At 40.1% G+C, this 26,793-nt stretch overlaps 1 protein-coding gene across 3 annotated transcripts in view; it reads right to left on the reverse strand.

The window, feature by feature from the left end:
• LOC122660465 (poly(ADP-ribose) glycohydrolase 1-like) overlaps positions 1 to 26,793 on the reverse strand; it is a 39,896-nt gene that overhangs the window by 9,861 nt on the left and 3,242 nt on the right. For all 3 annotated transcript variants that reach the window (XR_006332695.1, XM_043855779.1, XM_043855778.1), the window contains exons 4-7: positions 24,366 to 24,570; positions 24,147 to 24,251; positions 17,406 to 17,524; positions 4,816 to 4,959 (exon numbers count right to left, since the gene is read on the reverse strand). Coding sequence is in view for 2 of the 3 variants with exons in the window: in XM_043855779.1 (XP_043711714.1) it covers positions 4,816 to 4,959; positions 17,406 to 17,524; positions 24,147 to 24,251; positions 24,366 to 24,570 (573 nt within the window). In the remaining variant the exon portion in view is untranslated. The remainder of the gene's footprint in view (positions 1 to 4,815; positions 4,960 to 17,405; positions 17,525 to 24,146; positions 24,252 to 24,365; positions 24,571 to 26,793) is intronic.

The following is a 26,793-nucleotide window of genomic DNA, read 5'->3' on the forward strand; positions in this document are numbered from 1 at the left end:
ATAGCAATAAGTTACTCAAAAGGAATTACGAATAATCATAAACATACAACAACAACAACAACAACAACTCAGCCTTATCCCAACTTAATGGGGTCGGCAATGTCTGGGAACTCCACCAATGTTTGAAAAGTCCATGTTGGGTGATATTATTGTAATGTGTTTCCTTCATTAATATCAGTTCTCCAATGAAGGAATTTTCATTTGACAATCCAAGTATGTGAGAGAAATATTGAAAAGCCTGTCAATACGCCCATGATGACTGGATGCAAACTGATCAAGATGATGCATCACCATCAGTACACTCATGATACTGTAAGCCTGTCAGTACACCCATGATGACTGGATGCAAACTGATCAAAGATGATGCATCACCATCAGTTGACCACACCTCTAACAGGTCAATGATTGGAAGCCTCTTGTACTTGACAACTAGTACGGAGGATATCTTGCAAGCTGTGTTTATGGTAGCAAGATATCGGGCAGGGCCCAAGGAGACTCATGTAGTATCTGTGAAGAGGATTTTCAGGTACTTAAAGGATACCAGTAGGGCATTGACTATGGCCTATGGTATCTCAGTAATGTAGTCCTAGGTAGGAATAATCCCATTAGGAGCCAGGTTAATGGGTTCACCTAACAAGGCTGGCCGATTGGGACAGCTTAGGCTAATTAGGGCAGAATGAGGGTTAGGGTTAGGGTTTCGAGCTAGGGTTTTATTTGGTAATGATGTGCAGGTTTTTATGAGTCTATTGGTGTAGGTTTGGATCAATTTGGATGAAGTTGGAAATCTAGGGTTTCGGGTTAGAGGCCTTATGAAAATGGACTGTTTGTGAGATCTAGGGTTTAGGGGCAGATTTTAGGAAAGAGGTTTATAGGGTATTAATGGGCAGGTCTAGGGGGTTATTTTGGTATAAAGAAGTTAGGGTTTGGGAAGGTTTTAAAATTCTGCGTTTTAGGGCAGAATTGAGTTGCAGGTTTTAGGGTTTAATGGAATGGGGGAATGGAGGGGTTAGAGTGAATACTAAAGGCTAGGGTTAAGGTCGAGTGCGGGGGAGTGATGTAGGGAATGTGGGCTGGAAGTAGGGTTTGAGGGTGTAAGCTAAATCTGGAATTACAAGCAAGTCCTAGTTGAGGAGGGAGTTGCAGGTTTAATGGAGTTTAGGTTAGAGGATTAGAAGAAGGTTAAATGCTGAATTAATAAACTACTTACTTGAAAGATTAAATCTTCAATGGTAGCAGCTTTGAAGAACTAGAAGAAGGACCTCCCGATCTACAAGATGCAAGGAGTCGATCGGAGTCCACCAATCCCTCACCTTGATATTACTCACAAGGCAACACTCAACAAAGCAGAGCAACAGCTATGGCAGCAAACAAAAGCTTTTTCATTAATCAAATTCGTGTTCAATACTTGGCCCCCTTAGAACCTTATATAAAAGACTCAAAGTTAGACTTAAACACTAAAAAGGAATGGCCTAACCCAATCCTTAACCTATTAGCTAACTTAAACTGACTAGGAAACTGAAATAGACTCAAAATAGAGTCCTAATGACTTAAAAACAACTTAGACTCAAAATAGAGTCCTAATGACTTAAAAACAACTTAAACTACTTACGATAAAAGAAAATTCCCTACTAGCCAATAGGATATAAGAACCTCTTAGCCAATAGGATCACTTCACTTAAATTAGATCAATTGAACCAATTGAATGCAACCAATTTAAACCGGTTCAATTAAAAACACAAAAATAAGACTAAGTATTGGGCTAATCCCGTATGCAACCTATATACCCCTATTTCAGGCCCACTAAAGTGGCCTAATACATAGAAAACCCTTGGGAACAAGGGCCCAACATGTATATATCCCAACCCTAGACTTATTTCTAATAAAATAAGCCCATTTGGGTGATGAATCTGCATCACTCAGGACCAAGGATTTTACATTGACAGCATTCTCGGATGCAGATTGGGCTGGAAAGGCTAAACACATAGCACTGATAGCAGCCGCATTCTATTCTACATAGATGTTATGGATGAAGCAAATGTTGAAGGATTTGAGCATTGAAGTTGATAGGCCTGTAGTGATTTACAGTGACAATACCAGTGCCATCAACGTCTCAAAAAATCATGTCATGCACTCAAGGACAAAGCATATTGCCATCAGATATCATTTCCTGAGAAAGAAAGTCACAGAAGAAGCAATAAGGCTGGAACAAGTTAATGGTGCATTGAATGGAAGCTATTGAAGACAAGCAAGCAAGAAAGAAGAGAGAAAAGATGTGTGTGGTCCCCTCCATGCAAAGGCACACTTGAAAGCTCAAGTTTCTCCATACAAGGGAAAAGTTGATAATTCCAGTGGGCTCCATAGAATCTCAAGGACATCACAGAACATTTGAATCTAATACAAACAAAGGGTTGTAAGGTTTTTCATCTCCCATTTACTTCAATTGTTTTTTGCATCTTGTATTACTGCTAGTATAAGGTGTTGCATGTTGAGAACCTAAACTAGCCTATACATGATTGTAGGGCACTGTTATAAGCCCAAACTTTGTTTTCTACAAAGTGTGTTCAGTGGGTGCTCCCTAATAGTGGGTTCTATCTAGTGTCCTGGCATTGTAATGCCCTCTCAATCCTATGTTGGGAAAATTTGGGTGTGGCCCATGTAGGTGCTCCCAGCTGTAGGTATAGCAAAAGTAATGCATTGAGCAAATACGAAGCCCCAATAGCATTGCTCTGTGGATGTAGGCAACTTGCCGAATCACATATATTCTGTGTTGTGGGTGTGGACTTCTGTATTGTGCTTGTACCAAAATTGGAAGTGTGTGTTCTGCACGATGGATATACACACATGGTAGAGCCTTTGACAGTCAGTCTGGGGTGTGTACATGAATGCGTGATTATCAGTCAAATACCAACAGTGGCAACCAGTATCAGTTTGAGGGAGAAAAAAAAAGGGGGGGGGGAAGAATTTAGGTCACTGATTGAACACCCCCCCCCCCCAGTGACAGTCATAGATCAACAATACTCCCTTATAAGCAAATAGGCCCTTATAATTTTAACTTGCTAGAAATTGTTTCACCAAAAATATTAGATACAGGAACTTCATCCAAAATGGTGTGCCTGGCTAACAAAATTCTCTCTTCTGATAGATGCAAACTCTCACTATCAAAAGCAAAATGTGCCAAGAATAGAGACTTAACATATTAGAGAAGGCATATTCCCCAGATACAGGTTGTGTATAATCTCCATATGGGCCCTAGAGGCTTAGCCTTCTAATGATAAACCATCAAACTGAGGACAGAAATGCTTTATTCATATTCTGCACAAACTATGGAACTCATTATAAGGTATAGAAAAGTGACTGGTAGAGATAGTTAAACAGTCAAACCCATAAATCTTTTTTAAGATTTACAATGCTGTTTGTAAACAGTGGGGCTTGGATCAAGACGAGATTATCAGGTAGTGGTGTCGTTGTTCGATCTGCAACAGGTGGTTTATAGCAGCAAAGCCTGTTTTGGATCTTCCCCTGATCCTGAAATCCTTGGTTCTGAAGTGTTCAAGATGATCTTCTCTGATTGTAAGGCCTAGATCAATTCTATCAATATAAAGCAAATCTGATCTCTTGGGAAGCGTACTCTTTACTTAGAGATATATGGTCCCTGTCCTCTCATTTTTCTGTTGTAAAGTTTGATTCTGTCAGCCGCTCCATCACCTTGCTTATCTAGTCTCCTTGTACTTCTTTTCACAATTGATTTTTTTTCTTTCTTTTAAAATGGATTTAGAAAAAGATGGTTGTTTTCGGGGAGAACCAAAATGAAGTTCCATTTCCATTCCCCAGACCGTTTAAAAACAAAACAAAAAAAAACCTACTTCTTTTCTTTTTAATTGGATCTCTATGGTGCAATCGTAGTTTAAATCTACGACACAGTTTCAGACAGAAAGGATGTATAATCTTTATTTGAATATTTGCTCTTAATCGTTTTTTGGAAATTCTCTCTCATTATTGCACACCCTTATATGTGCAGGCTCTTCTCTTTTTGGGAAATTACCTGAAAACTCTCATTAACAAAATTTTGCTTTTTGGCTGATAAAAAATGGTGCAGTTAGGATAATTAAGGGTGGGAACTGGAAACTTGCCTGGAATTAGAGGAGACAATGGGTAATGTTTGGTTGTATTCATGTCGTGTCTGATGTGTCATCTTCAATTTGCATAAACCCAAATATAATCCACTTAATAAAGTGGTTAATGGTTAGGAAATATCAACACAAACATGACTTGTATTACCCCGTCAAAATGAACATAACACAACTGAACATTTACTAAATGGGTTGTGTAAGGACAACACGAAATTACAGCTCAAGGTTAACAGAGTTAAATTTTCTTTCGAAGAGTAACTATAACATGGATTGCACTCGGGATCTCAAGAATAAAAAATACAATAATCACATCACCGCTCTACAACCCTTATTTTGTTTAATAAGGCCTTACATAATTTTTTATGTACTATTAAACAGTTTGAGTGAAGGGGGTCGAGCAGGTTAACACCCGCAGCCTTAAAATGATTCATTTACTAAATGGGTTAGTGGGGTCCTGTCAGATTTGCATTGTGAAAAAGAAAAATTTCTCAACCGAAGCTAGATAAATACATGCCATCTCTGGGATAAGAAGTCAACATGGTGTTCTGAAAGTACCCACAGCGCTGATCTACTACCCAATGGAGCAGTAAGTAGACAATCAATGGTGTCTTTTCTAAATCTCTTTTATTGAAATGCAGGATGGCAGTTCCATATATAATCTGCAAGGTCAAAATCTTTAACATACCGGAGGAGGCATTCAGGTCTATACTGTCTCATTCCTGGGCTGCATAATGCATCAATTGCAACAATCCTTGTTTTCTGCCTGCCCATGAAATCTACTGGTTTTTCATCCACATAGTCGCCCACAAAATGGAAAGAAGAGGCATACCTGGACCACATCAAATATGATTGGAAAGCAATTACAGATGAGGAACCAAGAATGATACTGTACATTTTATTGAAGTTGGAAAGAATTACAATAGAACAAGTTAGTAACTGCAGCAATATCATGTTCTTTTAATCCTGTAATACCGCAGTAAGTAAAAATTATATCAGGGACCAGATATGTGATTATTTTCCTGTAAACAATATTTGAAATTTCTGTCGAAATAAATTTTCATGGAAGTTTTCAGTTTTGACAAAGGTCGAAATGTAACCAGGTACGATACTCGGGTCTTACCAAGTTTAGATCGAAAAACAAAATTTCGACCATGTTCTGGGTTCCGTATCGTTTCAGACCCTTTTTATAAAATGCATGGTTTTGATCGAAATGTGTTCAAATATTGACCTATTTCGCTAGTTTCAACTCCAAAGAGGGAAACATCCTAGAAAATCTCAGTTTTTGTGATTTTTGGCTGAATCACCCTATTTCTGTACAAAATGCATCTACACCGACAATTTGCTGCATTTCTGGAAATTTTTTGTAAAATTCAAACTTGAAGGTATATCACTTTTTCCAAAAATGAATTTTGCAAAACAGAGGGTAAATACTTAGTGGTAGGCCATTTGAAAGTAATGCAAGGATCAAAAAGAGTGAAGAGAAGAGAGGAGAGGATGAGAGGAAGAAGAGAGAGGATGTGTATTTTCTCCCTCTATATTCACTTGCTTATGTCATGGGAAATTGCATACATACCCCCATGCTAACATAAGATAGCCTAGGGAGGTTAAAAAGGAAAAACACAATACAGGATAATGAAGAAGTACCCAAAGTACCCTTGTTACATTAACTCTAACACTCCCCCTCAATCTAGAGAATAAATGTTATACATTCCCAGCTTGCACAGAAGAGTATTGAACTGGTGAGAGACGAGCCCTTTGATGAAGATATCAACAAAATGGTCTGCTATTTTCACAAAAGGAGTGCAGATGTAGCGAGAGTCAATTTTCTCTTTAATGAAATGTCAATCCACCTCAATGTGCTTTGTCTGATCATGCTGCACAAGATTGTGGACTATACTTATAGCAACCTTGTTATCACAATAAAACCTTATATACTCCTAAATATCAAACCCCAACTCTTGGACCAACCCTTTCAATCATAAAAGTTCACACACTCCATGAGCCATGTCTGTAAATTCTGCCCCTATACTTGATCTAGCCACAACCATTTGCTTTTTGCTTCTCTATGTAACCAGGTTATCACCCACAAATGTACAATATCCTGATGTAGACCTATCAGAGACAGATCTTGCCCAATTAGCATCAGTGTAGCCTTCTATCCTCAAATGGTTGTGTCTGGTATACAATAACCTTTTCCTTGGGTAGACTTCAAGTACCTAAGGATGCGATAAACGCCCACTTTTGGGAGCATGTATAAACTGACTCACCACTCCAACCACATGGGTGATATCTAGGTGAGTCAAAGAGAGATAGATCAGCTAACTCACTAACCTCTGGTACTTCCTAGCATCAATAAGGGAAGGTCCACAATCTTCTCCTAACTTGTGATTTTGCTCAATAGGAGAGTTTACTGGTTTACAACCCAACATTCTTTTTTTTTTTTTCAACAAATCCAGCACAAACTTTCTTTGACATATATTTATTTCCCTCAGTGACCTTGACACTTCAATTCCCAAAAAATATTCCAACGATCCAAGGTCCTTGATCTCAAACTGTAGAGCTAAGTAAGAGTACAGTCATTTTATCTCCTCCCTGTCATTTTCAGTCACCACAATGTCATTCACATAAATAATTAGGGTTTTGATGGTACCATTACATTGCCGGTTAAATAGAGTATGGTTAGCTTGACTTTGGGTATATCCATTCTTCAGAATAACTTATCTAAACCTCTTGAACCAAGCCTTTGGGGACTGTTTAAGGCTATATAGAGCTTTCTTAAGAAAACACACTTTCTTTACATCTAACTGATACAATGGCCAGTCTCTATTGGCTGCCAATGATAAGAGAACTCTTATCGAATTGTGTTTAGCCGTAGGAGCAAATGTCTCCTGACAGTCAATTTCATACACTTGACTATATCTTTTGGCCACCAATCTAGCCTTATATCCCTCAACAATGCCATATGATCGACACTTGATTGAGTAAACCCATCTACATCCAACCGGAACTCTCCCCTTAGGAAGATCAGTCAGCTTCCAAGTACAACTCTTCTCAAAGGACATCATTTTCTCACACATGGCTCCCTTCCACTTTAGGTCGGACCGTCAAACATGGCTTCAATGACATTCTTGGGAACGAGACAAGAGGAAAGAGAAATTGAGAAAGCAACACCTATAGGAGAAATAGCATCATAGGAAACAACTTGGCTACATGATTAGTACAAGCTCTCGTTCCATTCGAACATCAATGGGAAGATCTAACACAGAAGGAGGGAAAGGAGTATTACCTGACTCAGGATAATAGAGCTTAGGATGTGCATCCAAAGAGGACTCTTTGCAGGTCTTCTTTCCCTTGCTTTTGTAAACAAGTAACTCATTTTCAGCTCCCCTGAATGATCTTAAACATCAACAACATCCACCTCCTTGATTTTCCCACATCAAGCAGAAATGGAGGAATACGCAAAGGTGGAAGAAAGGGGGTGACATCAACAGCCTTCACTCCCACTATTCTCCCCCTGAAGACTTGAAGAGGGTGCAAAGGAAGAGTAAAGAAAGGCACAGATTCAAAGCAAGTAACATCATTGGAGAGAAACCACCTTCGGGAAGACAGATGGTAGCACTTACAGCCCTTGGTAGAAGGGAAATACCCAAGGAAAAGACATTTGAGGGATTTAGTATCAAATTTGTTCCCAGCAAACTCGTTAACATGAACATAGCACCCACACACCCAAAGTCCCAAACACCTTGGGAGAAAGAGAGAACGCAGAAACTTGAGGGGACATAATTTCTAAAAGGGACTTGGAACAAAGGATACTAGAGGGCATAAGGTTTATCAAAAGGCAACAGTAAGAAAGGCTTAGATCAAAAGGTCTTAGGGACATGCATACCAAATAGTATACTCCAAGTGACTTCCAATAAATGACGATTTCTCTGTTCAACTATCCCATTCTGTTTGGATGTGTCAACACAAGCAAGCTGATGGACAACGCCACTATCGGTAAAAAAAAGTTTTGGAATACACCATACATTTACTCTCCCCCTCTGTCAGAGGGAATAATTTTAGTTCTAGTATCAAATTGAGTACAACTCATTTGATAAAAAATTTTGAAAGCATCATAGACATAAATTTTGTGTTTAATAAAAAAAGGTCTAGATGGTGCGGGAGCAATCATTAACAAATGAGATGAAATAGTGATAACCAAATAAATAAGTGGTGGGAATAGGTCCCCCAAACATCAGAATGCACAATATGAAAAGGAACAGTAGATCTATCTCCATAGTAAGAATAAGAGGAATGACAATGTTTAGCGAACAAAAATGGTTCACATTGAAATACATGGGAAGTAGAAATAGAAGAAAACAGGTGTGAGTGTGTGACAACTGCTTCAACATAACACCAAAAAAGGGGTAGCCTAAGTGTTGATGCCAAAGCATCACAGAATCAATAATGTCGTTGTCACTACGCCCACACACATAAGACTGAGTTGTAGTCAAAAAGGATGTTTTGGGTTCAAGAAGGAAAAGACTTTTCTCCTCACATCCATTGCCAATAATCCTCTTTGTCACTAAATCCTAAAAAAGACAATGAGAAGGAAAGAAGGTGACACAACAATTCAAGAATTTTGTGAGATGATAAGAGGTTAATGGAACAGTTAGGAACATGAAGAACAAAGTCAAGGGAAATAGAAGAGGTAACATGAACACTACCCTTACTAGAAATAAAGGAAAGAAAACCATCAACAACTTTAACCTTATCCCTACCAAAGCAGACAGAATATGAATCATAGTACTGAGACATACTAGCCATGCGATCGGTGGCTCCAAAGGCAGTGGAAGGGGTGGATGTAAAGACCTACAAGGTCGAGGCCAGAGAATCCGACACTATTGTCGGGGAAAAAGAGCTACCCAATTGTGACATAACCCATAAAAAGGCTGCAAGATATTTTGGAGTGAGGGAGTTGTGGTCTGCCTGTAGTTCAGATGAATGCCAGACGGGTTCAGTTTCAGCCATCACAGAGCAAGTCAAGAAGGGGGGGATGCTCTAGCTCCCCTTCTCCTGCCACCACGCATACCAAGAGGAGCAATTCTCCCTAGTGTGTCTGGGTCTACCACAATGGTCACACCGAAGCCTGTCTTTGTCATCCCCAAAGTTTGGTCCTTGGCCTCTTCCTCCACCACGCCAATCTATATGGGAGCTAGAGGAAAGTGCAAACCTCTCAAGAGATGATACAATTTCCATGCCCACTCTTTGGGTCTCCTTACTTTACAAGTAATTAGATACTTCATCTAAAGATGAAAAAGGTGACCGGCCCAAAATTTACACCCAGATTGGTTCATATTCCTCTACCAAGGAGAACCAGAACACGCTCCTTTTCAAGTGTTTTATACCTTTGATTTATTCTCGAGGTTGAACAGTTGGAGGTCCCTATAGTGATCATACTCCTCCCAAGAGACCAATAATTGTGTTATAATACTTAGAGATAGCCCTGTCTCCTTGCTTAATTGTGATAACCTTTTAGAGGAGTTGGTAGACCTTTGCCGAGTCACCCAGTCTTAAAGACACTATCCCAAATATCCTTGGCAATCTCCTTTCTCATAAACCTCCTACCAATCTCAGGTTTCATAGAAAAAAAAATCAACCAAGTCATAACGGTTGAATTATTGGTCTCCCATTTCTAATATGTTAGATCACATGAATTAAGGGCCTTAATGGTACCAATGATGTACCCTAACTTCCCCTGACTTCACAGAGACAGCTTCATTAAGTACACCCAATCCAAATAGTTGGTGTTGTCCAACTTCACAATGGATATCTGGGCATTAGGGTTTTCAAAGCAACCAGACTGGGGTTGGTACTACTCAACCCACTAGCCGGAGATTCATAAGTCCACTAACCTCTGACATGATGTATGAACACACTTAGAAAGTTGGTTGGATATCCAAACCAAATGGGGAGTACACACTCAACCCAGAAGCTCCTTCCCAGTACTCGAGAAAAAAAATATCTAGCAAGAAGGCAAACCATAAAACTTGAAGAAACTGAAACCAAATACAACTTTCAAGGTGTAGCTTCATCCCATGACAACTCATAAAACCCAAAGAAGGTAACTCACCAACACACAGCAATCAGAAGCGTCACACATAGCATTTCAGATAAAAGAAAGGGAAAAAACACGTTGGCAATACCTATAGTCCATTGGAAAATGAGTTGTGCTCCAACAACTCATAAATTTAGCAACCAAGCCCATTGGGGTTGAAAGGGGACCCTTGGGTCATTCTAACAAGCCCAGTCCCACCTCCAACAGATGATGGATGAGACTAGGGCCATTACATGGTACAGCCTTTATTGGAGCCCCTGCTCTTCTAGGGTTCCAAAGAGAGGCAAAATGGCTGTACAAGCTGCTGGTTGACTCTCAAACCAGCTCTGATACCAAGTTGAAAGTAATGCAAGGATCAAAAAGAGAGAAGAAGAGAGGAGAGGAGAGAATGAGAGGAAGAAGAGAGATGATGTGTACAATGACTTGAGGAGAGAATCAATTTCTCTCCCCCTATATTCACTTGCTTATGTCATGGGAAATTACATACATACCCCCATGCTAACATAAGGTAGCCTAGGGAGGTAAAAAAGGAAAAACACAATACAAGATAATGACATAAAGTACTCAAAGTACCCTTATTACATAAACTTTAACATGGCCTTCAATTTTTTATATGTTAAGAGTAGACATAGAGGACGGGCAAAGGGGTCAAATGTAACTTGCTTATATGCTTCACTCTTCAGAATATTTATAATGAAACCATGTATAACATTTGATATTTATGAAATCGGTTTCTAATTTTATGTTTATTCATTTTTAATGCTTATTTAGTTATTTTAGCTAAATTATGTGTGTTTTAATACTAAATTTTGTGTTAAATAGGTTATATTAGAGAAAGTATACAGTAGTGTATAGCGTACACTACCAATCTAGGGTTCAAAGCCAAACTATCAATTTGGGTGTGTTTTTTTTATCATCTAAGAGTTTCACTCTTTTTAGAGGGCCTAAAATAGGGTTTTCCCAGAAGGTTCGGGACTTAATTTGGACATTTAGGCTTCGAAACTAGGAGCCAAAACTTACCAAGTTTTGACCGAAACAACGAACCTTGACTGTAAAAAGTTACATCAGAAATCACAATTTCCATTTTTAGCTGGAGCATTAAGAAGAAGATGAGCAGGGATAGCATTAAAAGATAAGAGAAGGGGTTGTACTACATAAGACTGAATTTGTAGATGCTTGTAGTAATTCTTTGGCTGCAAATTAAAGGTGCAATGCTTTCTGTCATGAGCAAGGCTTGCACAACTTCAATTTCTTCTAGAAGAGAGTATCCTCTTCTCCTATTTCTCATATGCTCCTTTAATTATTCTATTTCTTTTAAGCACTGTTTTTCTTGAATACTGAACGCCAAACTTTCATCAAAGCCATTCAAAATACTTCCTAATTCCCACTCTTACATTTTTAGACAATATCCCCATTATATATCTACTGCCAACCCCTTCTCTCTCATACAACTCCAATTGCAGCCTTTATAAACCTGTGAAACCAGCTGAGAAATTCAGGAAGCCCAAGCCCAGAAAATTGATATAGAAGCATCACTTTGAAACAACCTTTTGAAATTTTGATCTTTACTTAATTTCTGTTGAAATAGGCTACTTATCCCTTACCCGATTGGGGTAAGCAGTCCTAATTCTATTAGGACTGTCCCCTACCCGATTGGGGAAGTACTCCTAGTCATATTAGGATTTTCCCTCTTTATTCCCTCTTTTATTTTTCTCTTTTTTATTGTTTTTCTCCCTCAGCCAAGTCCTAGTTTGGTATTCCTAGTTGTACTAGGAATCCCTAATAGGATTAGGACTGAGGTAGATTCTTATTTGTACTTGGATTCTTTATTATTCAGCTTAATATAAATACAGGGCCTGTGTGATCGATTATGATCACTCAAGCATTATATTTCGTGGCTTCTAACACGGTATCAGAGCCACCTCTGATCTGATCTGAAGAGCAGCTCCTCCCCTCAAATTTTCTGGTTCTTCTTCTTCTCCAACTCTCTCGGCTACAGGTCTTCTTCTTCTCCACCACTCTCGGACTCTCTCTCTCATTCAGGGCAGCACCTTTGAGGTGATCCAATGAAGGTTTAGCTGCTGCCCTCAATGCCACCTCACTGAAGATTATATAAACTTGGGTGTGATCAGAATCTGCCACAGGTTTCCTCCAAGCCTTGGAGATCGAGCTACTACCTTTTTCAAGCTGGATTTCTGTATTTTTCTTGGAGATTGGTTCCTGCACTTGTTGATCTACACCTACATACTTTCAGATTGCAGTTTTTTTGAATCCAAACTAAATCAGATTCAGACCTGCAACTTTTTTAAGCTATTCCTAAATTTTTTCAAATTTAGGGTTTCTTATTCCCTCATCAGAAGTTACTGGTTTTTTTACATCATTGCTGCCCAAGTTTTATACACCATGGGAGATTCAGATGTTACCACAGCCAACTCGGAGGGGATTCTCAGTCCCGACAGAATTCCTCCCTTATGCTGCCGCCATTAAACTAGATGGCACCAATTATCTCATATGGGCCAGATCTCTCTCCTTGACTGTGGCTGGTAGAAACCTCCACTGGACACCTTACTAGCACCACCAAACAACCCCTCGAGGAAGGTGCTGCCCGTACTAAATGGGCTGCCAACAATGCTATGGTCATGTCCTTTGTTTTGAATTCTATGCACCTCGACCTCTCTAGCCAGTATCTCCTCCTTGACACTCTGCTACTCGAGATATGGACTGCTGTCAAGGGAACCTATGGCCGATCGGGAAGTGGTGCACGGGTTTATGAGATCAGGAAGACCCTTCAAAACACTACTCAGAAGGAGTTATCTGTCACTAAGTACTATGCTGCCCTCAAATGCTTATGGCAGCAACTGGATCATTATGCTCGATTTCAGCCTACTACTCTCGCCGACATTCGCCTATCACTCCTATGTGGACCAGTTTCGGGTGTATGATTTTTTGGCTGGCCTTAATGATGATTATGATCCTATTCGGGTGCAGGTCCTTGGTAGGGTTCCTTTCCCCTCTTTAGAGGAAACTTTTTCATATGTTCACAGTGAAGAGACTCAACGGGCTGCTATGATAGTTGCTCCTAAAGTTGAGAGATCAGCCTTAAAGGCTTCTGACTCCACCACAACTACTTCTTCTGAGAGTATTGCTACCGCTGCTACAGCCAAAGAGCCTGTGAAGTGTGATCATTGCCACAAACCGTATCACACTAAGGCACAGTGTTGGAAACTACATGGGAAGCCTGCTGATTTTGAGGCCAAAGAGGGTTGTGCTAAGCCTAAAAACAAAGCCAATCATCGAAAGTGTAGCTCCAGGCCCCACTACGATATTGGTTTCTCGGAAGAACTCCAAGCTCTCCGTGCGCTACACACTTCCGCTGCCTCTACTACATCCGCGCCAATACGGTTCCTTCTTTGCCCGTCGGTATTTCCTTTGCTGGTCATTGCGCATCGTTGTCTCCACTCCATGGATTATAGACTCGGTGCCACTGATCATATGACAGGTTCTTCTAACCTCTTCCATTCATATTTTCCTGCTTCGGGAAAGATAAGGTTAAAATTGCGATGGGTCCCTCTCCTCTATCTCCGGGAAAGGATCCATCGGATGCTCCCCTTCCCTTACTTTGTCTTCTGTGCTACATATTCCCAAGTTTACCACTAACCTTCTTTCCATGAGCGGTATTACCAAATCTCTAAATTGCAAAGTGACTTTTTTCCTACTCATTGTGTTTTTCAGAGCTGGACTCGGGGAAGACGATTGGATCGGGTAAAGTGCATGGCGAATTGTACCGCTTAATGGCGACCACTGCTCCTACCAGGCATTACCTTCTAGGCTTTATCACCCGGCATCTTTTTCTTGAATTACATAAATGGCACTCTAGACTAGGTCATCCACCTCTAGGAACCTTATCCACTTTATTTCTGCATTAGTTAAAGAATGTAATAAGGAAGATTTTTTTGTGAGCCTTGTGTCTTAGCCAAACAGACACGTTCAAATTATCCCATTTCTAATAATAGGTCTTCTTCCTTATTTCATGTTGTTCATCTTGATGTGTGGGGTCCTAGTAGAAAAGTTTCACTTTCGGTCATCGGTGGTATGTCACATTTATTGATTGTTTTTCTAGATTTACTTGGGTCTACCTTATGCACACAAAGAGTGAGGTCTTTTCATGTTTTCAACATTTTCACCGAGATGGTTAAAACCCGATTCATGCCACTCTTCGCATTTTGCGAGTGACAATGGGAGCAGTACATGGATGGTCAATTCCAAAATTACCTCGCGCCCATGGGATCCTCCACCTGGACATGTGTTGACACTCCAGCCCAAAATGGTGTGGCGAGAGGAAAAATCGCCACCTCTTGGAGGTCACTAGAGCACTTATGTTTGCTCGCAATGTGCCTTCCTTTTTTAAGGGGATCTTGTCCTTCTGCAGCCTATTTAATTAATAGGCTGCCTAGTCGGGTTCTTCAATCCCGACCCCCATTGAGCTCCTACTTGGCTCTTCATCCTTTGTTGTCCCCTAGGGTGTTTGGATGCGTCTGTATGCCAGGGGATCGGTCCCCTGGTAAACTTGAACCACGTAGTCTCATTGCATTTTCTTAGGTTACTCTGCTACTCGGAAGGGGTACAAATGTTATTACCCTCCATCCCGGGACCTTCGTCGACATGGATGTCGTCTTTCATGAGAATGTATCCTATTATGTGTCCCCTCCTCTTCGGGGGAGAGTATTAGTGAAGATGTGCTGACTATAGACTCTCCACCTCCACTTGATCTGTTTACAATGAGCCGATCGGCTGCTCCTAGTTCTTTCTCCCCTAGTCCTCCCTCCGAGTCGAGGAGAGGTCCCTACAGGGGAGACCATCCCTATTCGGGGCAGCAATCTACCCTAGTCCGGACTCTGTCCCGGAGAACTATTAGTGAATTTGGAGGAGGATTGATGACGGTGGTGTACGAGACCTATGCAAGGAAACATAAGCGAGGTTCAATCTTGCCGAACCTGGATCTAGAACCTGCCTCTCCACTGGTAATGTTCCTTCTCCTGATTTACCTATTGCTCTTCGCAAGGTGTCGGGCTTGCACTCAACATCCCATATCCCATGTTGTATCTTATTACTCCCTTTCTCCATCCTTTCGTGCTTTTGTTTCTTCTCTTTCTTCTGTTTGTATTCCTAACCATTGGCGGGAAGCTCATCGAGATGGAAAGTGGAAGGCAAAGCAATGATGGAAGAAATGGAGGCCTTGAAGAGAAATAACACGTGGGAGCTTGTGGTTCTTCCACCGGGAAGAGAAAAAGTTGGATGTAAGTGGGTGTTTGTAGTGAAGCAGAAGATGGATGGCACCGTGGATAGGTATAAGGCACGACTAGTGGCAGGGGTTTACTCGGACATATGGCATTGATTATCGGAAACCTTTGCACTGTTGCAAAGTTGAATCTTGTTCGTGTGTTGTTATCTTTTGCGATCAACCTTGGATGGGATTTACAACGTTGGATGTAAAAATGCTTTCTGAATGGGGAATTGGATGAGGAGGTATACATTGATATTCCATCGGGTTTTTCTTGTGAAAAAACCAAGGTAAAGTGTGCAAATTAGCGTGTATTATATGGGCTGAAGCAATCACCTCGAGCATGGTTTGGCGGTTCCACAAGGCGATGATTTTCGTGGGCTATAAACACGTAATGCTGATCACACACTCTTTCTAAAGCGGGTTGGTGAAAAACTCACTATTCTTATAGTCTACGTGGATGACATAGTGGTTACCGCAATGATGGTGATGAGATCGGACGGTTGAAGACCTTCCTTGGACAAAAATTTGAGATTAAAGATCTAGGGAAACTACGATACTCTCTCGGGATTGAGGTTGCGGATCTTCTAAGGGCATCTTTCTCTCCCAAAGAAAGTATATCCTAAACTTATTGGCTGAAACCAGGTTGTTAGGCGTCACCTTTCGGATACTCCTATGGATCCTCTTTGTTCGTCTCAAAGGAAAAGAGGGTGAGCTGTTGATAAAGGCCGGTATCAAGGCTTGTAGGGAAGCGATTTATCTCTCACATACTCGTCCGACATTCTTTGTCGTTGTGAGTCTGTGAGTCGGTTTATACATGATCCCTACTCTTCTCATATGGGGTTGTTCTTCGTATTCCGCTATCTAAGTAGGCTCTGGAAAAGGAATTCTTCCGTCTGCACATGGTCACCTACGGATTGAGGCATACATGCGATGCCAATTGGGCTGGTTGCGGATCGTAAGTCATCTCTGGGTATTGCTCCTTTGTAGGTGGAAATCTTGTCGCTTAGCGTAGCAAAGCAAAATGTAGTTGCTCGTTCTAGTCTGAAGCTGAGTTTCAAGCTATGGCACAAGGTATTTGTGAGTTACTCGGCTTAAAGGTTTGCTACAAGATCTTGGTGTTCCTATTCGTCTTCCTATGATGTTATCTTGTGACAACAAGATGCAATCAGCATAGCACACAACCCAAGACAGCATGATCGTACCAAGCATGTTGAGGTTGATAGGCATTTCATCAAAGAGAAGTTAGAAGATGGGCTGATTTGTATTCCCTTTGTGACATCTCTGATCAACTTGCTGATATCTTCACCGAGGATTATCGGAAAATTGTTTCATCCTAATCTAGTCAAGTTGGGCATGATCGACATCTTTGCTCCAACTTGAGGGGAGTGTTGAAATAGGCTACTTATCCCTTACCCGATTGGGGTAAGCGAGTCCTAATTCTATTAGGACTGTCCCCTACCCGATTGGGAAGTACTCCTAGTCATATTAGGATTTTCCCTCTTTATTCCCTCTTTTATTTTTCTCTTTTTTTATTGTTTTTCTCCCTCGGCGAGTCCTAGTTTGGTATTCCTAGTTGTACTAGGAATCCCTAATAGGATTAGGGCGAGGTAGATTCCTATTTGTACTTGGATTCTTTATTATTCAGCTTAATATAAATACAGGGCCTGTGTGATCGATTATGATCACTCAAGCATTATATTTCGTGGCTTCTAACAATTTCTTTCTTCCTTTTCCAGTGTCGCACCACATGCAATGCACATACACGTAACTAACAGAAACAGAGAAGTTTTTTGTTCAAATTCATTGCTTGCAAAATAAGTGATACTAGAGAGATACTAAAGGTACTTCATAAATTAAAAATAATGTCCAAAACTTAAGTACAAGGTGAACTCACCCTGTATAATTCGAAAACCTTTCAGCACCAAAAATTTCTATAGCCTCATTGTCAGCCATGCAAGGCAAGAAAAGCATGCCAGCAATTAATTCAGGATTGATCACGAAACGGATCTCTTCCTACACAAGATAACAGCCATGACAGAATTAAAGTACGACCTACATTGACATGTCAAGGCAAGGGTCGTAGAGAAAAGAAGAAAAAATGCTACAGGAACAAGAGAAGAAGAAGAGAAATAGATTCATTAGGAATTCAACAAAGAGGAGACAAGATGTAGGATTAACAATTGTTATGGTTTTGACATTTTCATTGAACATCAATAAATGCATCACCAAAGGGTGATGGTACAAATTAACCAACTGTAAGTACAGTCTAGAGAGGAGAAATAAGAGGCCAAGATAAGAGATATCAGTCTCTAGTTAGTAACCAGGATGTTTAACTTACCCTGTCAGTTGAGGGCCTATTTAGGTATCTCTTAACAGCATAGTAAAGGTTATGCCTGGCGACCAGGCACTAGGGTGTCTAGGCAAGGTGAAACGCGGCGAGCATGAACAAGGCACTCACAGAGATTTCCAGGAAGCAGCCTAGGGAATCAGGCACATGCCTAGGTACCACATGGGGCTAGGTGACCACCTAGTAAGAGACTTTGTTGTTATTGGTTTTAATTTGTGTACCCGACATATATTTGTTCACTGTTTTGTTGTAATGTTAATCTTTTCATCCAATCATTTGAGCATATTCCATGTATAATATTTTAATCTTATATTTCATTTGTTGTTTTGGTGTTGTGCCATGTATTAAATGATTTACATGGGTTCATTGGATAAAAAATAAGTCTAGAGTGCTACAGTTTCAAATTTTACAATGCCAAGCAGCAACAACAACAACAACTCAGCCTTATCCCAAATAAATGGGGTCGGCTACATGGATCCTTGACCTCCAATCAGCTCTATTCGAAGTTATAATTGAAACAATCCCTAAGCTATGCATGTCTTTCCTCACCACTTCTCCTAAGGTCATTTTAGGTCTGACCCTGACTCTTTTAGTTTCTTCAATTTGAATATAATCACTACTTCGAACTGGAGCATCCGAAGGCCGTCATTGAACATGGCAATGCCACCTCAAACAACTTTCTTGTAGCTTATCACGTATTGGGGCTACTCCCAAACCAGCTTTAATATGATCATTCCTTACTTTATCCTTCCTAGTTTTTCCACTCATCCATCTCAACATCCTTATCTCCGCTACACTAAGTTTATCTATATGATGCTTCTTAACTACCCAACATTCTGCACCATATACTCCGTCTTCGTTCTACTAAAGTCTTAAAAGTTAAAACCTATTGATTCCAAGATTGATCTCCATAACTCTAACTTGGCGTTAATCCCTGCTTTTGTCTCATCCACCAAAACAATATCAGCAGCAAAAAAAGACACACCAAGTAACCTCATCTTGAATGTCTCTAGTTAAATCATCCATGATAAGCGCAAACAAATAAGGGCGTAAAGTTGATCCTTGATGTAACCCAATTGTAATTGGGAATTCATTACCATGGTCCCCCATAGTTCTTACACTTGTCACCGCACCATCATACATATATTTAATTATGTTCACGTATTTACTTGAAATATCTCCCTTCTCTAGTACTTGCTAAGTTAACTCTTTAGGGACTCTGTCTTAAGATTTTTCTAGGTCAATAAATGCCATAAGGAGATCCTTCTTGCAATCTCAAAATCTTTCCATGAATCTCCTAAGTAAATAGCTTTTGTCGTGGATCTTCCTGGCATAAAACCAAATTGGTTCTCCATAATGGTAGTTTCATGTCTCAAGTGGGTTTCAATAACCCTCTCCCATAATTTCATAGTATGACTCTTTAGTTTTATGCCTCTATAGTTATTGCAGCTCTGAATATCACCTTTATTTTTATAAATCAGAACCACGATGCTTCTCCTTCATTCATCTGGCATTTTCCTTATGCACATAATCTTATTACACAACTTGGTTAGCCAGGCTAACAAACAACTTGATGCACTATCTCCCTTCAACCCTTTGAGCGAAATGCGGCAAAAGGAAAATCCATGGACCAACCCCATCGTCTCCACCCCGAAGGAACTACAAGATCACCCCAAGGACGCCTTCAGCATTCAGGGGTCACAGACCGACCATAAAACCCTGTTCAATAAGTGGAACGCATTAGTTATCCGCTCTCAGGCTGGGCAGTAAGGATCCGAGAAGGGTAATCACTCATTCTTGAAACCAGAATTCTTAAGATTCCTAAGCAAAACGGGCCAAAATTTGGCTTGTGAAGTTCTTCACCAATTCCTTGATGATCAGAGTCTGTCACCTAGGCATTCTAACATGTCTCTGAAGTCTCATGTTGGGTCTTTGATTAATATTGGACAGCTTTCAAATTCAGTAAGCGTTGAGGTGGCATAGACATGTGCAACGGATGCCTTTGAATGCTTCAATACAGAGGGTGATTTGATTCAGATCAAAGGATCTAAAAAAGCCAGAGGTAGGCCTAGATGAACTATAGGAGAGGCGGCAAGGTCAGACTACTCAAGAAGATCAGCAGTCTAGCCCAGATGCTTCCCTTCCAGTCGCTTCCTCAGATTCTGGATTCCTTTCTCAGGCACTAGTATAGAGCCTTCTAAACTTTGTTATCCCATTGAAGGATTTATGTCTTATCTTATGAATCGTTTTCACCAAAACATCGAGCTTACCTCATGTCAGTTCAGTCTTCTCATGCACCTGAATCATTTGCTGAAGCCTCCAATCATTCTTGCTGGAGAGATGCTATGCAGGAAGAAAGAAATGCCCAGGAAACAAAGAATAAGACTTAGTCTCATTGCCTGCATGGCAACAAGCCATTGGCTGCGAGTGGATTTACAAGATCAAGCATAAAGCAGATGGCTCTATAGAGGGATACAAAGTGTCATTAGTAGTTACGGAACAGCTTGGGAGAAGGAAAACTCTTTCTTTAAAGCAATAGCACAAATTACCAAAGAAGTCCTGTCTATATTTTCAGTATAGCTTCAATAAAGGTTCCTTTTGAAGTCAAATGGTCTAAAGCAGCTTGCTCTTGCTTTTTGGGTGGTTTCACAGCCATATGTTTCGTCATGTTGGAACATGCTAAAAAGAATCTTCCGGTGAGCAAGTCAACCCAATAGATTATTAGGTTAGGGAGGCATATTTGAACTCAAGAACAAAAGGCTTTACACAACAGAATTGTTGACCTCAAACGGGCTAAGATCTATTGAACTAGGCAGCCTGGAAGAAGCAGGGATATAACCAGGGCATGTTAAAAAGAATCTTCGGGTGAGCATGTCAATCCAATACAGTATTAGGTTAGGGAGGCATATTTGAACTCAAGAACAAACGGCTTTTACACAACAGAATTGTTGACCTCAAACGGGCTAAGATCTATTGAGCTAGCCAGACTGGAAGAAGCAGGGATTGAACCAGGGCATGGTCTTGTTGACAGAGCAGGTATCATGGTAAAAAAGGCCTATGTTATCACATTTTCAGGGACCAAGCAAGGGACAGATTCCAGGTATAGTACGTCTGCCTATTCGACAGCTTTATTTAACACGTGCACTACATAGAAATTGCCATAGATTGAGATTCATTCATAACGGAAGAAGGAATTACCAGCTATAGGCCTGATCTGATAGAGCTAGCAGCGTCAGGGAAGGCTGACTCACAGCTAGAGGAAAAGAGAGACCATTTAATTAAAAAAAGAAGATATCGATTAACAGATTGACTGAGCATACCAATGATGCAGTAATAATAGGGTAGTATAATTAGGGATAGACCAGATAAGTCATTTACTATATACTAATGGAAGAAATGAGTACCTGAATGGCTTAACACAGGAATGCTTACTGAAGCCCCTGTATGTACGTGCTTGCCTTGAACTCCTGAATGAACTGTAGAACTAAACGAAGGGTGATGCTTGTTAAACAAAGCAGCATCGGCTTTCTTCGTATGCTTCTTGTTCGTAGCGCATCCGCCTTCTTGCTTGCTGCTGATCGTAGACCGCCCTAAATTTGGATCAAATAAGGTCCTTGTGAAACTGAAGCAGCAGCCTACAGACTAAAAGTTTTGCCAGAAGCAAGCAAGACGAGGTTTTATGCTTCGTAGACAAGGCTCGTTCCGTACATGACTTACGACTCAGGAGGGACAAAACTAAATATTTCTGCCAAATCCTTCTATTATTAAGTACGGCTGGTACCATTTCGATGTGTTTTGATTCTTTTGAATAAGAGAGGTTTGATGCTTCTGAATCCATTGTATTAATTCCACTTCCTACTTGCACAATTCTCTTTATGATCTCGGCTCATGATTCAATTGCCATGTATTAGCTATTGAGCCTCAAAGTTTATGTTTTTATATGATCACAACATCAAAAAGAAAGTCTGAATTTTCCACTGAAGCCGACTCGAAATATTTGATCTTAGGTGCATTTCCCTGATGTAGGACAAAACATGAAGATAAAGAGGCCAAAACACTGATCATATGAACAGTGTCACAGCCCCTTTAATTTGGTTTGATGAGAATATTTCTTGAAAAATTATGGGGGCATATTAATCTATTAAGTATTAGTTATTCAAGTCTTTAAGCGAAGGGCAATTTTGTCATTCTTCTAAAGCTATTAAGTTGAACTGATGGAGACTACAGGCTGGAGATTTCAGCTGCAACAATCAAGTCGTCCAAATGGGTCCCACAAGGAGATTTGAAGACTTAAAGAAGATTTGGAAGATCTTATTATGTTTCTATTTTTATTTCAGTCCTAGTTAGAGTAGTTTCTAATTCTTAAGATTAAGTCAATAAATTAATTTCTATTTTTGTCTTTTCTTGGGAAGCAAGTATTGCTTCTATTTAATTGTAAGGCTGTTATAGCCATCCCCACGATTTATCAAGTTGAATAAAAGTTATTTTCCTGCTGCAAGCATGGTTATTCTCATGTTTTATTGTGAAGCTTGAAGGGCAGAGGGCCTAGCTGGGAGAACCGAAACCTAAGGGCTGAAAGAGCCTTGCTGGGAGAGCTAAATCCATCTATCCCCCCAACCTTCTATTTCTTATTTTCTCCATTCTTCTTCTTCTCCATCGGGCCTGGTTTGCTGTGAAGCTTCTCCACTGCACAGAAAGCCATCCGAGATCTGTTACTGCTGCTCCAAGTTATTCTAAGTTGCTGCCATTGCTGCTGGAGACCAACACAGCCTGATTTGGAAGGTTTTTCCTTAACCTTCTATTTTGGTGGTTTCTTGATAACTTCACATCGAGCCATCAAAAGTGAATCAAATTTTGAAGATAGCCTCTCCCTAGTATTCTCTACCTTCGATCCAAAAGAAGTGTCCATCAGTTGGCTGGTTTGGCTAAAACCCTATCCTTATAATTTCTGGTCATGTTTCTTTGTTGGATTTTTGGGTTTATTGATCCTACTATAGAGTGGTTCTTAGCTGAACCTCTTGGGTATGACCGGACAACTACCGATATCTAAAAATATCTTTTATTAGAATGTTGTTAAATTGTTAGATATATAGAAATATCGTAGTATGCATAGCTTAGGACTAGTAACAAGTACGGCTCTGAATAGAGCAGATAGGAGATAAAGGATCCATGTAGCCGACCCCATTTTGTTTGGATAAGGATGAGATGAGTTGAGTTTGAATGATACAACTCTAAATTAGGATTTATGATGCATCTCATACCCTCTTTGAGGAGAAAGCGACTGTCAATAAAAAAAACTAACAGGTCCATACATGTGATTTTTGGAGATAAATCTATCTTCTCCCTTCTCTTTCTTTCAGTTTACAGCTCACTCCCACTCCCCCACCCCCCAGATAGATCTACCCTATTGTCTGGTTCTCCTCCCTTCTTCGTATCTTATTTCCTACCATATTCCCCTTCTTTCTCACACTACAGTCTGCTGGAACTTACAAAGTAGCAATCTTCTCAGCCCCTGGTTTGTCATGAAAGTAGCCAAGATCTGGGACTCTGTTGAAGCCAATCAAACTGTTGATTCTTAATCTACGATTAGGATGGGCTAGGCCAGCTAGCTGCATCACTGTTCCACAAAGATTGTCCTTTTCAAAGAAAAAAATGAGAGGCATTCGTATAAATACTGCAACGTCTCACTTTTTCTAGGTTATTTTCCAAGTTAGTCCTCATTCCAGACCTGGATTCCAAGTTTGCATTAGGGGTGATGATAGGTAAAAATAGGAAAACAATTAAAATTCATGCATTAAAATCTTGAAATGGACTACCATTTGAGAAAAGTTAAAAAGCTTAAAATGGACAGTCTTTAAGGAATGGAGGGAGTACTACCACAAAATCCAGTGACTTGATTTGATTTTTCTAGGCCTCTCCTCATCAAATCTTCATAGACATACTCTGTATCTTCTGGTGTTGTAACTTTGATTCACATTCAAGATTATGTAGCTTAATTTATTTTGACTCAGATTTATCAGATAAATGGGTGTCCGCGTTGTTTAGATGAGTTGTACCTCTGAATGGTGGACGTACTGACAGCTTACCCAAACATCTGTTATAGAATTTAAAACATGGATAGGAACCTATACACATTTATTTGGTGGCTTTACTAATACACCTACCTGGTGTGCTTTCAAAAAGTTCTGGAGATCAATTAAATAAGTGATACAGTATATTTGTAATTCAACCAATCAAGTTTTTAGCAAACAAAAGACATTTTTAATCCAGGCTTTAAAGGAGAAAAACCTGTACACAGCCCCTTCGAAGAGCACCACCTCCAATGTACTTGTTGGCAAAATCAACTTCAAGAGACTCACATAACTGATCTTCAATTAGTCCCGAATGTGAAACCTGAAAAAAGCACAAGCCATTACACAATGACTGCAAAATAATTCTCCATAAACATAAAAACATCTGGATAACAGAGGGTATTACAAAACTTTTTCCTCTTAATCTTTTCTTTACCTCAAAATGGCAGAGAGGAATGGCAGATTTGCTCCAGAATTCGGTGTCGGGGTAAGAAACAGAAAAAGGAACATGTTTCCCAGAAAGAAGCTTCCGCTCAAATGAGACACAGCCCGTTGGCATGCATGAACTAATCCTCTCAAAATAGTGTATTATGCACTTTATCTTATGTTCTTGACTCTCACTATAATTGGTATAAATGCTCCTGAAGTCAGAAAAGAACCTATGGAATTACTTAGTGATGAAATGACCTACTATGATCCACTATTAATATGCACATAATAAAAATCATCAAAGGGAGATCTCAGCACAAAGTAAGAGTAACTTGAACACAGAGGGATGAATCAAGAAGGAAAGAAGCTAATCAGAAATCACATCAGAATTTCAAGAACTAAGGTATAGATATTACTATTAAAACATTTGGCAATACAACTTATGTTTAGGATTTCACTAAAGGTGGAATAAAAGGTTAATACAATCCCACCTTCACATACGTCCCTTACTTATGATATATTTATTCGTAACATATCAAAAAAAAATTCCACCCTCCACATCTATTATTTGAACTGTAATCTTCAGAACTCCTTTTTCTCACTATTTATTTATAAAGAAAAGCAAGTTTCTAGAGCAGCAATCTTGCAAAATGTCACACCCCAGCCTGATTAATAAGGGCATGGTGTGACCGGATGCCAACTGACACCCAATCAATCCTCTAGGATCACATGTGCAGTACTCCCTTTCACAGTTCATCATAACACAGTAAATCAAACGCAGCGGAAGAGAATAAAAAGTAATAATAACAACAATAAATAAGGAAATCTAAGTGATAACTTGATATTCATATTCATTGAAACTTGTATTACATCTATACAATTCTCGCAAAAGTAATACAAGTCAAAAGTATAAATAGCTACTGTATGCAACACTATACAAAAGTAATGTATAAACACAAAAAGAGAATAGCCTGCTCCGTCAGGCCAGATCACGTGAACCCTCACGCATCGCATCTGCAGGACACATCATGTACTTCAAACTCCTGCACCGTACGACCCTCATCGGTGTGGAAGTCCGAAGCAGCATCAAGTCCAACATCTAGTTTCTCAGAACCAGCCATACTATCTGAAAAAGAGGGATATCCACAGGAGTGAGCTCCACTGAGCCCAGCACGGGAAAACACGCAAGCATGTGCAAATAGTCCATGATGAATGTCCTAGACTAAGCATGCAACTAGCAACAGATCTAGGTCTCATGAGGTATAAGTGTTACTGTAGTAGGTATGGTATTCCCAGTCCCGGAAACGCAAACCAAACATCGGTCACCCAATAATACCACTCTACTACAGTGAAAACCCGCCAGTTCTGGAATGTACACATCAGACCCCAGCAGACCCTCAATGCTAACCTTACTGTTTGTTCCCATTCAGGTATGTACTCTTCAGACCTGGGGCAGTGAATGGCATTCCGGAATTTACCCTTCAGACCTGCCACGGATTATCCAACACCTCACTCCTGTTGGCAAGGGTCGTAGCACAAGGTTTATGATAGCCTAACCATATGCATTCTAACATGATGCCATATGTTACAGCAAGGATAGTAAATCAGTTCCATCAACATCTCATTCATAACTATCATAGAACATAATAATAATATGCAAATGCAATATGAAATGCATCCTAACATCATGCATATATCTAATGCAAAAGAAAAGACTATAAACATATATGAATCTTAACAACTAACATGGTGTATGCACAGATGTAGCAAGCATAAGAACAAAGACAGTAAGAAACACTCCACAAATTAAGGTCAAAATCCCCTTACCTGGAGTTGGAGAAACAGCCTAGTCAAAAGAGAGTTCCAACTCACACTTTAACCTCACCAACAGAAGATACACAGCCTAAATTATCAATACACAACATGAATTAGGTCATGAGATAAACCTAAGCAAAAACCCTAACCATTTGGGAACAAAACAAGGACAGCAGGGAGGACCGGATTCAGAACTGCCCTGAATCCGATCGGCCGTAGGGCACAGCAGTCCGAATCCGGTGGGTGAAACAGTGGCTGGTTTTTTGTGTTAAACACATGGGTTATGCCTTGCATGGAACCCCAACACCCAAATTAGGTTAGGGAAGTCCTAGGGTACTGCCATGGGGCCATTGTGACCCAATTGCATGTATGATCCATGCAAAGAGGACAATTGGGGCTTAAAGGGTTTAAGGTGTTGCCCTAATTATGTGGAATTAGTCCAAATGGGGTTAGGGTTTAGGGTTCTAACAGGTCATTCTAATAAATTGTAAGAAATTTGGGCTGATTGAGCCATGAGCCCAAAGGAAACTAAAGAAGAAGAGAGGATAAGAGAAGATTCCAGGATTTGGAAAGCTTACCTAGTTCTTGTTGTGAAGGAAGTGACAATCATCCACCAAAGG

This window comes from Telopea speciosissima, chromosome 4 (genome assembly GCF_018873765.1).
Source record: "Telopea speciosissima isolate NSW1024214 ecotype Mountain lineage chromosome 4, Tspe_v1, whole genome shotgun sequence".
Lineage (NCBI taxonomy): Eukaryota > Viridiplantae > Streptophyta > Magnoliopsida > Proteales > Proteaceae > Telopea > Telopea speciosissima.